This window comes from Stegostoma tigrinum, chromosome 8 (genome assembly GCF_030684315.1).
Source record: "Stegostoma tigrinum isolate sSteTig4 chromosome 8, sSteTig4.hap1, whole genome shotgun sequence".
NCBI lineage: Eukaryota > Metazoa > Chordata > Chondrichthyes > Orectolobiformes > Stegostomatidae > Stegostoma > Stegostoma tigrinum.
The window spans coordinates 41,096,692-41,111,845 of NC_081361.1; the positions used below are offsets into that span (position 1 = coordinate 41,096,692).

Below are 15,154 nucleotides of genomic sequence, written 5' to 3' on the forward strand. Positions count from 1 at the left end.
TCCCTTCACCACATTTCTAATCTAATCTTGAAAATTAATATGGTTTATTCCTCAGCTATTAAACCAGATGTGAATTCTGTAACTTGTCAACTCTCTGAATAGAGAAGTTTCTGTTGCATTCTATTTCACATCCTTTGTATTTAATCTTTATATCTACAGATCCTCATTCTTAACTTGTTTCCAATAATGGAAAGGTTGTTTTAATCAGTGCTTTTTTTGTTTCAACAAGATTGCCCCTCATTTTACTAAACTCCATTGAGTATAGGCGCAACTTGCTCAACATTTCATTATTAAATAATACTTTTATCATAGTAGAGAACACTGTCTCTGAATTGATGTCAATGCAGTTAGATTCTCCCCTTAAGTGGTTAGACCCAACTGTTCAGTTTTACAAATGCAGCCTCATTAATACACTGTACAGTTGTAGTGAGACTTAACTACTTTTATACTCCACCACCTTTGCAATGAAGATCAAAATTTTATTTGCCTTCCAAATTTCTTGCTGTACCTGCATGCTAACTTCTGTGATTTATTTACAAGGACATCCAGACCTCCCTGTACTGTAGCATTCTGCAATCTCTCTTGAGTTTAAATATATTCTAATTTTCTATTCTCCCTGCCAAAGTGCACAGCCTTACATTTGCCAGATTATACTCCATCTACCACTATTTTGCATAGTTGGAAGCACCAAGGATCAGAGAGACCTTGATCTGCATGTCCACCTGTTTCTCAAGTTAGTGGGGCAGGTAGAGGAAGTGGTGAAGAGGGCATATGGGATACTTACCTTAGTAGTCGAGGCATAGAGTTCACGAGCAGGGAGATGATTCTGGAGCTGTATAAAATGTTGCTTAGGACAGAGCTAGAGTATTGTGTGCAGTTTTGGAAACCACATTATAGGAAGGATGTGATTGCCCTGTTGTGGGTGCAAAAGAGATTTACCAGAATGTTGCTTGGAGTGGAGAATTTGTTATGAAGAGAAATTGGATAGACTGGGGTTGGTTTCCTTGGAGCAAAGAGACTGAGCGTTGGGTATGATTGAGATGTATAAAATTAAGGAACAGAGACCGAGAGATGGGAAGAAACATTTCCCCTTGGTTGGGTGTTCACTGACCAAGGGGCATAGATTTAAGCCTAAGGGACCAAAAATTTAGCGTTGATGTGAGGAAAATACTTTCTGGAATCTGGAACTTCCTGCCCGTTAGGGTGGTGGAACCATGAACTCCTAACATTTAAGTAATATCCAGATGTACACTTGCAATTCCAAAGCATGAAAGGCTATGGGCCAAGTGGTTTAAAATAGTTAGATGGCTGGTTTTGACCAGCAGAGATTCAAATGACTGAAGGGCCCCTTTTTTCTGTGCTGTAGACTTTTATGACTCTGTGTCAATTACTTAACCCAACTTTATTCCTTGTCATTCTCCCAACCTTCTCTTCATAATGTCAACACATGTAGCAGCAAAATAGTTGATCCCTTCGTCCAAGTCATTAATGTGGATTGGAAATGGCTGAGGTAATAGAACTGATCCTCTGCGACCCTCCACCGGTTACAGTTTGCAATCTAAAAATGATACATCCATCTCAACTCGTAATTAGCCAGTCCCCTCTTTCTGCTAATATTTAACAACTCTCCCCAGTCACGAGCTCTTCTGTCATAGCCTTTTACATGGTACCTTTTATCAATTGCCTTTCTGTGATCCAAATATACCACGTTTGTTTGATTCCCATTTATCAAGCCTGCTTGTTGCGTCCTCAGAACTTGAAATTTGTCAAATGCTGTTTCCTTTTCACAAGCTCATGGCGACTCTGCCTGATTATATTATAATATTCTAAATAGTCTGTGACTACAATCTTTAATAATGAATTCTAGGATATTTTTAATGGCAGATGTTAGACTAACTGGCCTTTTTTTTAACTTTCTGTCTTTCGCTTTTGATTAGTGGTATTATATATGTAGTTATCCACCTGTTGGTACATTTGTCAAAAACTAGGGAAGTTTGGAAGCAATGTGTTCATGTCTCTGCAGTCACTCATTAGACCTAGGATGCAGGACATCAGGACCAGGGTATTTTTCGAGTACATTTATCCATCAATCATTGTTTTAAGTTTCTCCCTCCCTTTTGCAGCTTAATTTTCTGCTACTCTTAAAAGTGCTTTCTGTTTCCTCATGTGAAACAGATACAAGATATTTGTTCAACATTTTTGCCATTTCTTTGTTTCTTGTTAATTCTCCAGCCAGCCCCCAAAGACACCAACACTGACTGAGTCTACTCACTTCTCTTTTATATACCTTTTAAAAGCTTGCATTATCTGTAGTCATATTTTTTGTTTTCTTTTTCTCTTCATCTTAATTCCTCCCTTCTGCCCTTGCTCTCTCCCTCTTTAGTCATATTTTGCAGGTTTTTAAAACGCCTTTGAATTTTCATGGTTACCAAAAATCTTTACAGCATTTCTTGCCATTGTTATACCCCTGAGTTGCTTTCGTTAGTCAGTGATCGAACATCCTTCTCATAATCTCTTTCTTTCTCAACGGAATGTATCTTTGTTGAGACTTATTAAATAACTCCCTCCATACATATCTCCATTATCACTAAGGAGGCAGTTCTGGTCAAGCTAATGGGGCTAATGGTAGACCAGTCTCTTGGCCCTGATGAAATGCATCCCAGGGTACTAAAAGAGGTGATGGGGGAAATAGCAAATGCATTAGTAATTCCCACAGATTGGAAAACAGGCAACGTGACGCCACTGTTTAAAAAAGGAAGTAGATAAAAAAAACACAGGTAACTATAGGCCAGTTAGCTTAACTTCGTTAGTGGGGAAAATGCTTGAATTTATCATTAAGGAAGAAATAGCAAGACGTCTGGATATAAATTGTCCCACTGGAAACACCCAGCATGGGTTCGTGAAGGGTAGGTAATGTTTAACTAATTTGGTGGAATTCTTTGAGGACATTACTTGCATGGTGGACAATGGGGAACCTGTGGATATGGTGTATCTGGATTTCCAGAAGGCATTTGACAAGGTGCCACACCGAAGGCTGCTACATAAGATAAAGTTCCACAATATCACAGGCAATGTATTGGTAAGGATAGAGGATTGGTTGACCAGTAAAAAGCAAAGAGTAGAGGTAAATGGGTGATTTTTCTGGTTGGCGGTCAGTAGCTAGTGGTGTGCCTCGGGGATCAGTGTTGGGACCACAATTGTTTACAATTTACAAAGATGATTTGGAGTTGGGGACTAAGTGTGGTGTGTCAAAATTTGCAGATGACACTAAGGTGAGTAGTAGAGCAAAGTGTGTAGAAGACACTGAAAGTCTGCAGAGGGATATAGATAGTCTAAGTGAGTGGGCAAAGGTCTGGCAGGTGGAGTACAATGTTGATAAGTGTGAGGTCATCCATTTCGGTAGGACTGACAGGAAAATGGACTGTTTTAAATGGTAAAAAATTGCAGCACGCTGCTGTGCAGAGGGACTTGGGTGTCCTTGTGCAAGAATCACTAAAAGTAGGATTGCAGGTGCAACTGGTAATTAAAAAGGCAAATGGAATTTTGTCTGCCATTGCTCAAGGTATGGAGTTTAGAAACAGGGAGGCGATGCTGCAGCTGTATAGGGTCCTGGTGAGGTCACACCTGGAATACTGAGTGCAGTTTTGGTCTCCTTACTTGAGAAGAGATATACTAGCGGTGGAGGGGGTGCAGAGGAGATTCACTCGATTGATTCCAGAGTTGAAAGCGTTGGATTATGAGGAGAGACTGAGTAGACTGGCATTATACTCATTCGAATTCAGAAGAATGAGTAGAGATCTTATAGAAACATAAAAGATTGTGAAGGGAATAGATAAGGTGGAAGCAGGGAGGTTGTTTCCACTAACAGATGAAACTAGGACTAGAGGGCATCGCCTCAAAATAAAGAGAAGCAGATGTAGGACTGAGGTCAGGAGGAACTTCTACACCCAAAGCGTTGTGAATCTTTAGAATTCCCTGCCCAGTGGAGTGTTTGAAGCTACCTAGCTGAATGTTTTTAAGGCAAGGCTAGATAAATTTTTGAACAGTAAAGGAATGAAGGGTTATGGTGAATGGGTGGGTAAATGGAGCTGAGTCTCAAAAAGATCAGCCATGATCTTTTTAAATGGCGGGGCAGGCTTGAGGGGCCAGATGGCCTACTCCTGCTCCTAGTTCTTATGTTCTTATATCTGCCACTAATTCTGTACTGTTTTATTTCAACCTATTCCTATTTCATTTAACCAACTGTTTTCATACGCTTGTATGAAATAGCCTTTACTTAAGCTTAAGTCTCTATCTTCAGAGCTAAGTTTCTCACCTGCGAGCTGAATGTGAAATTAAACATATGATCACACTCAGTTGGATGCTACTATTTGGTTGGTAATTAATACTATCTTTTTGCACATTAACATGTCTAAAATAGTCCTGTTGTGTTTGGTTTCAGAATTTATTGTTTCAAGAAAGTGTCCCAAATACATTTCATGAACTCCTCCTACTCTAGACTATTTCTACCAATTTGATACACCGAATCTTTGTGGAATCTCCATAAAGATTAAAATCTCCAGCGATTATTATTGTATCTTTATTACAGGCTCCTGTTATTTCCAGATTTATCCTCTGCCCTACAGTGTAGCTGCTGTCAGGGTGCTTATAATCCACTCTCAGCAATGACTTTCCTTTGTGACTTCTCATCCCTCCCAAACTACACATTTGGATCCCCAAACCGAGAGAGAACCATAGAATCCTTACAGTGTGGAAATAGGCCATTTGGCCCAACAGGTCCACACTGACCAAGCCTCCGAAGAGCATCCCACCCAGACCCGTCCCCCTTCCCAATCCATGTAATCCTGCATTTCCCATGGCTAAACCACCTAACCTGCACGTCCCTGAATACTACGGGCAGTTTAGCGAGGCCAATTCACCTACCTGCACATCTTTAGACTGTGGGAGGAAACCGGAGCACCCAGCAGAAACCTGCGCAGGCACAGGAGAATATGCAAAATCCACACAAGGCAATCGTCCAAGGGGGATTTGAACCCGGGTCCCTGGCGCAGTGAGGCAGCAGTGCTAACCACTGAGCCACCATGTTGCCCCAAGATCATTTTTAACTGTCGTGCTGTTCTCAATCTTTTCTGACAGAGCCATGTCACCTCTTGTTTCCTTTCTTCTGGTCTTTTGGAAATATCAGTACCTTTGAATCTTCAGATGCAGTCGTGATAAAGTTGTCCATTATACAGACTTATTTGCAATGATATGATATCATATATCATTTCTTCCTTTTGGATAATCTGTTTAGTTAACACTGTGTATTCATATAAAGAGCCATTAATTGTCATTTTTACCGTTTTTTTTCCTGCCTCTGACTCTGCTTGCTGGTGCATTCTTGTGGTTGCGTGCTTTGTCCCTTCCTGTAGCACACTGGTTATTGTTACCCCTATTGTGACAATGCATTATAGTCAGATTACCGTGAATGTTGGAAATCTGAAACACAGAGACTCCTGGAAGAACTCAGCAGATTTGGCAGCATCTTTGGAGAGAGAAAGAGTTAACATTTGGAGACCTGTATGACTTCTTCAGAACCGTTCTGATCATGAACGTACTGGACTTGAAATGTTAACTCTGTTTTTCTGTCCACAGATCCCACTGTTTCTCTCTTCACCGGAACCACACAGGGGAAAAACAGCTGAAAACCTAATGAAAAACCATCTTTGTTGAAACCTCTGTGGACTACTTCTAACTTTTTTTTCTCTTTATTAGAATTTGTGGAATATTCAATTGCGAAGGCTGTAAAACATTCTCAATCACAAATGTTAAACTAATTAACCTGTAATTACTTTAGCTTCATTTTGCTGTTTGACCACTCTGCCATCTTCTAGCGTGGTCCAACCTTTTGAAGTCTAATTTGTTCCTGCTTTTTGTCCATTTCTTCACTCTCTGCTATGCCATTGGGCAATTTTCCCCTTGTCTGTTGTCTTTGGGCCACGTAAAATATGGGAGAGTAAATTAATTTAAATAGCAATGATTAAACTTGTCTATGGCATCCAAACATTACTCTATTTTTCTTAATGTATTGTGGATATTTTCTAAAATAAAATCTACTGTTGTCCAATGGTCCAGTGAACCTTTTTTAACCTTGCCTCAGCTAGCTTGTCCTTCATCTTTCTGAAATATGTCATATCTCTTGTCTAGGTCTTTTTAGTTTTTCTGTTAAAATCTTTCCTCTTTAGTCGGATATCGTGCCTTACATTTTAGTCAATATGTTCCTTAACTATATTTGTTTATTTAATTACTCAAATTAGATTTAGCAAACTCTCCATCCCTGAGAGATCTAACTAGCTGCTTAAAGGAGTCTTTGCACACTTCTAGGACTTATGTTCTCTTGTCCTTAATGATTCTATCAACGTATCAGTCAATAAGTGGATAATTAACATTTCACAAAATAAATTTATTGTTCCTACATATACTTTGAATCTGTGATGGCTGTAATACATTGTTATGGTGGCCTTTCTTTCTTTGTAAATCTGCACAGTTGGTGTCAGATGATTCTATGCCATTGGTGACTGAATCCTAACTTGTCTAAATCCCCGGGTGGGCACTTTTGAAAGTAGCAGTAAGGAGAGTAAAAATTAGCAGACCTTTTAATTGATACTTTCTAGCCAAGAATGCCGAGGCTAATTGTAACACCAGCTATGTGCCAGCTGTGACTGATGCAGAATCAAATGATCTGAAGTTAAACTGGAAGCATTCCTGTTCTGTTCAGCTTGACGTACACCTAGTTGTGCAATTGAGGAATTAAGGCATTGGGAGAGTTGTGCTGAATCTTCATTTCGCCTAAAGACTTCAGTCTTGGCCTATTTTAAATTCTCGAACAAATTGTTTGGCTCAGTTAATATATTACAGCTGGGAACTTACACTTTTCTTTTGGTACATTTATCTTGGTTATGTGCCAAGGTTACAGAATTATCTGACATTGCCTACTGCTGTCATACATGGCAAGTTCAAAAGGCACAAGCCAAAGTCAGATGTGGATTAGGTATTTTACATAACTGCTCCTGAGTGTTCTTGCAGCAGGATGATTTGCACAGTTGTATGTGCATCTATTTTAATAACACAGGTATTGACCACTTGACTGAGCGCCATAAAATATGTCTACTGTAAATCCGTTTTTAAAAGAAGCTTAATTCACAGCAATTTAGTTCGCATTAAAATACAGATTAATTCTTGGAGCCATGTTTGAAAGATTGGAACTTTCCCTCGGTGATTGAGAAAGTGCTGAATATTAACAATGCCTCTCCAGGTCAATTTTTAGCACTTTGTGTGTTCATGTCGCTGACAACAAAATAAATAGCTGCCTTGCAAGTCATTTATCCAGTAAGTTTCAATAAGTTTGCTGGTCAGCAAAAATGACAACTTTTGTGCATTTCTTTATCATACTGAAGATTAGTAAATTTCTAAAATTGTCTGTTGTGTTCAGTTCATCCAGTTCTTACTAGGAAGTGTGCAATTAGCTTTATTTATAAGGTCAGTTGTGTTTAAAAATATTATACATGCAGCAATTTTTGGACCTGTTGTTCGTGAGCTATTGACTGCAAGTATTCTGGGAGCATATTCAGGACTGAAGAGGAGAAATTTCATCACTTAAATGGTTGTCAATCTTTGGAATTCTCTACCACAGAGGGCTGTGGATATGCCATCATTGCATATGTTTAAAGCTAAGATACAGATTTTTGGTGTCTTGGGAAGTTGTTATGGGAAGTCAGTGAGAAAATGGAGTTGAGGCCCAAGATCAGCCATGATCATTACAGTGGGCCATTTAATCTGCTTTTGTTTACATTTCTTATGTTCTTATGAGCCTGCAAATTCCATGGTAGAGACTGCAGAGCGATGTGCACAACTCAAGTTTGCTTGTGTCCCTGGGCCAGAAAGTATTACTGTAAATAAAATCTCATGCTAATTCTTTTCTCTTGGTTATTGTTCACAGTACATTCACTGGTTTCTGAATTGAACAGCTTGTTTTTATTGGACATCTGATGGTGAAATATAATGAATGGTGTGCCACAGGGTTTGACATAGGTTCTTTGTCAATTAATATGAATAACTTGGACGAAAGGACCAAAGATATGGTTAAATCTACAGATGACACAAGAGTAGGTGAGAAAGCAAATTTGAACAGGACATCAGGAAACTACAAATGCAAATTGCTGTGTTAAGTGATTGGCAACAATCTAGTATATTTTGGAGAAAATGTGAAACTATCCATTTTGTCAGGAAGAGTAATAAAGAAGCACATTATTTCAGTTATCGGAGATTACTGAGCTCTGAGATGCCAAGGTGGCATGAATTACGGAAGATTAGTCTGCCAAGAATAGCAAGTAATTTTGAAATCTAGTAGAATGTTTGTTTTTTTTGTGAAGGGGATTGAATACAAAAGGAGGTTGTACTATAGAGAGCATTTGAGACATCATCTTGAATATTAGTCTCCTTACTTAAGGAAGTGTGTAAATGGGTCAGAAGCTGTTCAGAGAAGGTTTACTAGATCAATGCCTGGCATCGTCAAATTGTCCTCTGAGTAAAGATTAGAGTTTGGAAGAATAAGAAACGACTTGATTGAAAAATACAAGATCCTGAGGGGCTTTGACAGGATGAATGTAGAAGATTGTTTCCTCTTGGGAAAATCTAGATCTAGAGGTCACCGTTTCAAAATAAAGGCTTGTCTATTTAACAGACAATAGATTTTTAGGAGGTTTGAGATGTCTTTGAAAATCTGCTTTCATTACTTTTTGAGGAAGAGAGTAATTAAATGTTTTTTTCAGGCAGAGGTATGTTTTTTATAAGCAAGTGAAAAGTTATTGGGCTTAGGCAGGAACATATAGTAATAAATTCAGCCATGATCTCACTGGCAGAGCAGAGACAAGGGGCCGAGTGGCTAACTGTGCTTTTATTTTTATGTATCCTGTTGTGGTTTGAAGGTTGATAGTCAGCCACGTAGTCCAAAAGCTCGACAGTTGCTTTAATGAAAGCCACTAGAGTCATCCTATCTGTTCTGTAGTTTGCTGATTAAAACATTTACGCTTCTCAATTTTTGTGCATTTCTTTACAATATTGTAGATTAATAAACTTCTAAAATTGTCTGTTGTGTTCAGTTCATGCAATTCTTACTAGGAAGTGTGCAATTAGCTTTATTTATCAGGTCAGTTGTGTTTAAAAGTATTATATATGCAGTACATAAAAATTATATTTTTATATTTTAGGTAGACCTGAGTCTTTGAACAAGTAATTCTAAGATCTAGAGATTTTAAAATGCCCAGCAGGATAACCAGCATTTGAAAAAAATCAGTTAATGATTTGAGCCTGATCCCTTATCAGAGCTCTGATTTGTTAAGGAGAACCAGCTCTAATTTTTTTTTATTCTCATTTGACCTGTTGGTTTCTATTATTTAAAATCAAACTTGAATACAACTTATTCCTTTCTTAAGTTTTTCAGTCCAACACAGCAGCTAAATGGATAGAATGATGTCAGGAATGGATGCTGCAGGTTCCAGGGTTTAGATCTTTCATAAAGATCAGGGAAGGTGGTAAAAGAGGGGGAGGTGTGGCTTTGTTAGTCAAGGACAGTATAACGGTGGCTGAAAGAACTTTTGATGAGGACTCGTCTACTGAGGTGATATAGGCTGAGGTCAGAACAGGAGAGGAGAAGTCACAGTGCTGAGAGTTTTTTATAGACCTCTGCAAAGTTCCAGGGATGTGGAGGAGAGGATTGGCAAAACGATTCTGGGCAGGAGTGCAAGGAACAGCGTGGTCACTATGGGAGACTGTAACTTCCCCAACATTGACTGGAAATGCTATAACTCTAGTACGTTGGATCGATCAGTTTTTGTCTAGTGTGTGCAGGAGGATTTCCTGACACAGTATGTCGAAGGGCCAACAAGAGGGGAGGCCACACTGGATCTGGTACTTGGTAATGAACCAGGCCAGGTGTTTGATTTAGTGGTAAGTGAGCACTTTGGAGAGAGTGACCATAATTCGGTTATGTTTAGTTTAGTGATGGAAAGGGATAGGAACATGCCACAGGGCAAGAGTTATAGATGGGAGAAGGGCAATTATAATGCCATGAGGCAAAACTTAGGAGGATAGAATAGGGTAGCAAAATGCAGGAGATGGGGACAGTCGAAATGTGGAGCTGGTTTAAGGAACAGATATTCCGTGGCCTTGATAGGTATGTCCCTGTCAGGCAGGGAGGAAGTGATAAGGTAAGGGAACCGTGGTTTACTAAAGAAATTGTATTTCTTGTTAAGCGGAAGAGGGAGGCTTATGTGACGTTGAGACGAGATGGTTCAGATGAAGTGATGGAGAGTTGCAGATTAGCTAGGAAGGATTTAAAGAGAGAGTTAAGATGAGCAAGGAGAAGACATGAGCAGACATTAGCAGATAGAATAAAAGAGAACCCTAAAGCTTTCTATAGGTATGTGAGGAATAAGAGGATGACTAGGGTAGGAATAGGGCCAGTCAAAGACAGAAGTGGGAAGTTGTGTGTGGACCTTGTGGAGATCGGAGAGGAGCTAAATGATTATTTCTCATCTGTTTTCACTCAGGAAAAGGAGAATATTGTAGGGGAGAAGACTGAGTTACGGGCTATTAGACTTGAAAGGATTGAGGTTAGGAAGGAGGAGGTGTTATCAATTCTAGAAAGTGTGACGGTAGATAAATCCCCAAGGCGGGATAGGATTTTTCAGAGAATTCTCTGGAAAGCTAGGGAGGAGATAGCGGCGCTTTTGGCCTTGATGTTTGAGTCATCATTGTCTACAGGCTTAGTACCAGAGGACTGGAGGATTGCAAATGTTGTGCCCTTGTTCAAGAAGGGCTGTACCGATGATCCAGGTGATTACAGACCAATGAGTCTTGCATCTGTTGTAGGAAAGGTTTTGGAAAAGATTATAAGAGACCGGATTTATAATCATCTAGCAAGCAACTATGTGATTGGAGATAGTCAACATGGATTTGTCAAGAGCAGGTTGTGTCTCACAAATCTCATTGAGTTTTTTGAGAAGGTGACCAAGCATGTGGATAAGGGTAGGGCAGTTGACATGGTGCACCTGGGCTTCACTAAAGCCTTTGATAAGGTTCCACATGGTAGGCTATTGGAGAAAATGCAGAGGCATGGGATTGAGGGAGACTTAGTAGTTTGGATTAGAAACTGGCTTTCTGTAAGAAGGCAACAAGTGATGGTTGATGGAAAATATTCAGCCTGGAGTCCGGTTATTAGTGGTGTGCCTCTAGGATCTGTTTTGAGATCACTGCTGTTTGTCACTTTTATAAATGACTTGGTCGCAGGCATAGGTGGATGGGTTAGTCAGTTTGCAGATGACACTAAAGTCGGTGGAGTGGTGGACAGTGTGGAAGAATGTTGCAGGTTGCAGGGAGACTTGGATAAACTGAAAAATCAGGCTGATAGGTGGCAAATGGAGTTCAATGCAGATAAATGTGAGGTGATTCACTTTGGGAAGAATAATAGGAAGGCAGAATACTGGGTCATTGGAAAGATTCTTGGGATTGTGGATGTGCAGCGGGATCTTGGTGTCCATGTACGTAAATCTCTGAAAGTTGCCGCCCAGGTTGATAGTGCTGTTAAGAAGGCATACGGTGTGTTAGGTTTTATTGGTAGAGGGATTGAGTTCCGGAGCCGTGATGTCATGCTGCAACTGTACAAAATGCTAGTGCGGCCTCACTTGGAATATTGCGTACAGTTCTGGTCGCCCCATTACAGGAAGGATGTGGAAGCATTGGAAAAGGTACAGAGGAGATTTACCAGGATGTTGCCTGTTCTGGACCGAAGGTCTTATGAGGAAAGGCTGAGGGACTTGGGTCTGTTCTCATTGGAGAGAAGAAGGCTAAGAGGAGATTTAATAGAGACATACAAGATGATCAGAGGGTTAGATAGGGTGGACAGTGAGAGTCTTTCTCCTAGGATGATGACGTTGGCTTGTACGAGGGGGCATAGCTGTAAATTGAGGGGTGATAGATATAAGACAAATGTCAGAGGCAGGTTCTTTACTCAGAGAATGGTAAGGGCATGGAACGCCCTGCCTGCCAATGTAGTTAACTCAGCCACATTAGGGGCATTTAAACAGTCCTTGGATAAGCATATGGATGATGATGATAATGATGATGGGATAGTGTAGGGGGATGGACTAAGATCAGTTCACAGGTTGGCGCAACATCAAAGGCCGAAGGGCCTGTTCTGCGCTGTATTGTTCTATGTTCTGTGTATTCAAGAATGTAGAGATTAATAGGTGACCTAATAGAAATATTTAATATAATTTTTTTAAGACTTTAAAAGCATAGAAATTATTTGCTCTGGGAGAGTTCAGGATGCCATAACCTTAAAATTAGAACTGGACCACACAGGTTAAGAGAGAATTTCTTCTCACAGAGGATAGCAGAAACTGAAAGACTCTTTTTGCTCTGAATAAACTTCAGTCTGCTTCAGCTAATGGGTTTGAATCATAAACTGCAGTTATCTTCAGTGAATTTTACTTCCTGCAAAAATTACAGTTCTTTTGGTAATCCTGTGTATCCTTGCGTAAATAATCTCATTGCTCCAAGAAAACAGTTCTGGCAGTTTTAAGACTAATTTTGGATCAACTGCATTTTTAATATTCAGTTTTAATATTCAGAGTACAGTTTGAATGTCTAACATGTTTCCTTTCCTGGTGATGTGACTCACTGTTCCAAATGGCCACACTTTATTTAGGAACCTAGATAGCAGGTCTGTAGATTGTTCAACTATTCTGCAGCTGATCCTGCAACTGTCAATTTAGAATTGTCACAAAACAAAGGAAAATCAGTATGTCCAAACCCCCCCCTCCCCCACACTCTGTGGCTCTGTGGGTTCTCATCTCACACCCCCCCCAAAAAAAAAAATGTACAATGGGTTGATGATCACTAACCTGGTCCGCCTATTCGGTTTAGTCCAACTTTATGGAAATGAATTAATCAACTGTGCATTCTTGAGAACCTTCCTGTCATTTTACCTCCCAAAGTGAAGAAATAATTTCCTTAACTAAGAAGGGAGCTACTATTAGAAGTATCTTTTGAAGTGTAGTTGTTATCGGCAAGCATGCCAGTCAAATACTGCAGGCAGGAAAGCAAAGTTGCCAGAAAATCTTGTTTACAGTGCTGTTGATTTGAGGGGTAACTATTGTCTTGCACACGAGAGAAAAAGTCCTGTTTGTCTATAAGTGACATTGTATTGCTTGAATTCACCTTGAGCAAACGTACTGGCCTCCACTTAACCGTTCTTACAAAACATGCCACCTCAAGCACTGCAACACTTCATTTACTGCACTGAAATTGTTCAGCTCTTTGGAATGGGACTACAACTGGTGGTCTTACTAACTTATCTTACATCAGAGCTTGGGTAAAGATGTTTAAAAGAAATAACTAAATTTGTTCTAACAGCACTGTCATCACTGATCATCTTCGACAAATAGCTGAAGTACAACCACTAAACCAAGGCTCCATATTTATTTTATTCATAATACACATGCTGAGCAGCAGGTGTATGAGATAGTCTCAAGTCTTTACCCATAAACAAGAATATGAACTATAGAATTAAATACAATGTGCTTGAAATATTCAGATGTGATATCAACTGTGGAAAATTAAACAGATTTATTGTTTTAAGTGCAATATGACTCTTCAGAACAGAATATGAATTGCAAGAATGCTCATCTTGGTGAATGTGAATTGTTCATGTTTTGACATATCTTTTGTGGATAGGTGGCTATGATGGACAAGATTTCCTCAGTAGTGTGGAGTGCTTTGATCCAGACACTGGTCAATGGACAGAAGTGACCCAGATGACCTCGGGCAGGAGTGGCGTTGGTGTGGCTGTGACAATGGAACCATGCAATTTGGCTCGATGCTAATGTTCCCAATCTCTCAGATCAATCTCCAATCTTAACAGTTCTCCTGGACTTGATAGTGCAGTTTTTGACAGACTGTACCGGCATTTGCTGTAAATCCCTATTTCACCTATGCAGTTGAATCACATGAGCAGTTTTAAAAAAAATTTTGCACTTTGTTTTGCCATAAATCAGAAAATTTTGTATGAACTCCCTTAATTTGACATTTAATAACTGATGAACATAAATTCTGAATCTCTCAACCAGTCCAATTAGAGTGCTTAATGAATACTTGTTAGATATTCACAGGTGGGTTTGTGTTGCAGGGCTTGTCTTGCTCACCAGTCTGAAATCTACAGTGTTTATCACCTATTCCCAAAGACAATTTCCATGTTCTAATGAGGATGGCATCTTGTAACAATATGCTAATTACCTAAATTAATTAACTTTGATATTTGTAATTACCCACTTCTTGAACAGCATGCACTAAATAACCGTAATAGATGAGCATATGGTAGTAAATTGGAGCACAAGTCTCTGTTCCATGTGAGAGTGCAGAATCCAGGTCGGATTATATTAGCTACACAGTTAGAGGAGGGGCAGGGGGGTGGGCACTGGAAGGAACATCCATTTAAAAGATTTTCTCCTTTTGCTCTCTACATCTGGTTTCTCTTGTGCTCTGTGTGGAGAAGGTGTTGTTTGGAATTTAACTGCGACAGTTTGCCGGTGCCATAACAGATTATTTTGCACTAGTATTTGTGTAAAAATTTCCAAAAGAAATAATTGAATCCATTCTAAGAAAATGAACATCAGTGACTTAATTTCTAAGACAGTATTTTTAATAAAATGTGTTAACTTTAATAAACAATGTATTTAATAAATACACTTATGGTCTTTTACAATGTTTCAGAGCATAGAATTTAGTGTTCCCAGGGTTGCAACTACTTGGATTTTAATTACAACATAGAAGACTATAGGTGAGTTCATCAAGCATGTTGATTCTTAATTGCTAATTGTCTTTCCATCTTTATATCAATCTTCTCACCCTCCGTACAGCTAGTCGTCAATTTTTCCTGTTGATCTGTTAATCTATCTTCTTACCCTGACTGAGCTGAGAGATGACCTGTGTTCAGACTCTGCCAAATTTCATTCTTAAATCAGAAACTCAATGAAGATGTGTTTTTATTCCTCCATATTTTCCATGGGATATAAAGAGTCACTGGCAATTAAGATCAACATTTGTTGTCCATCCC

At 39.4% G+C, this 15,154-nt stretch overlaps 1 protein-coding gene across 6 annotated transcripts in view; it reads left to right on the forward strand.

Annotated features, from left to right (window-relative positions):
• LOC125456117 (kelch-like ECH-associated protein 1) overlaps nucleotides 1-14,784 on the forward strand; it is a 57,149-nt gene extending 42,365 nt beyond the window's left edge. For 5 of the 6 annotated variants that reach the window (XM_048538861.2, XM_048538858.1, XM_048538860.2 and 2 more), the window contains one exon: nucleotides 13,777-14,784. In XM_048538861.2, the coding sequence (XP_048394818.1) occupies nucleotides 13,777-13,925 (149 nt within the window). In that variant the 3' untranslated portion in view covers nucleotides 13,926-14,784. Of the gene's footprint in view, nucleotides 1-5,634; nucleotides 6,253-13,776 lie in introns of those variants that run through there. The other variant, XM_059647814.1, reaches the window with a different exon arrangement.
• The last annotated feature ends 370 nt before the right edge of the window (nucleotides 14,785-15,154 follow it).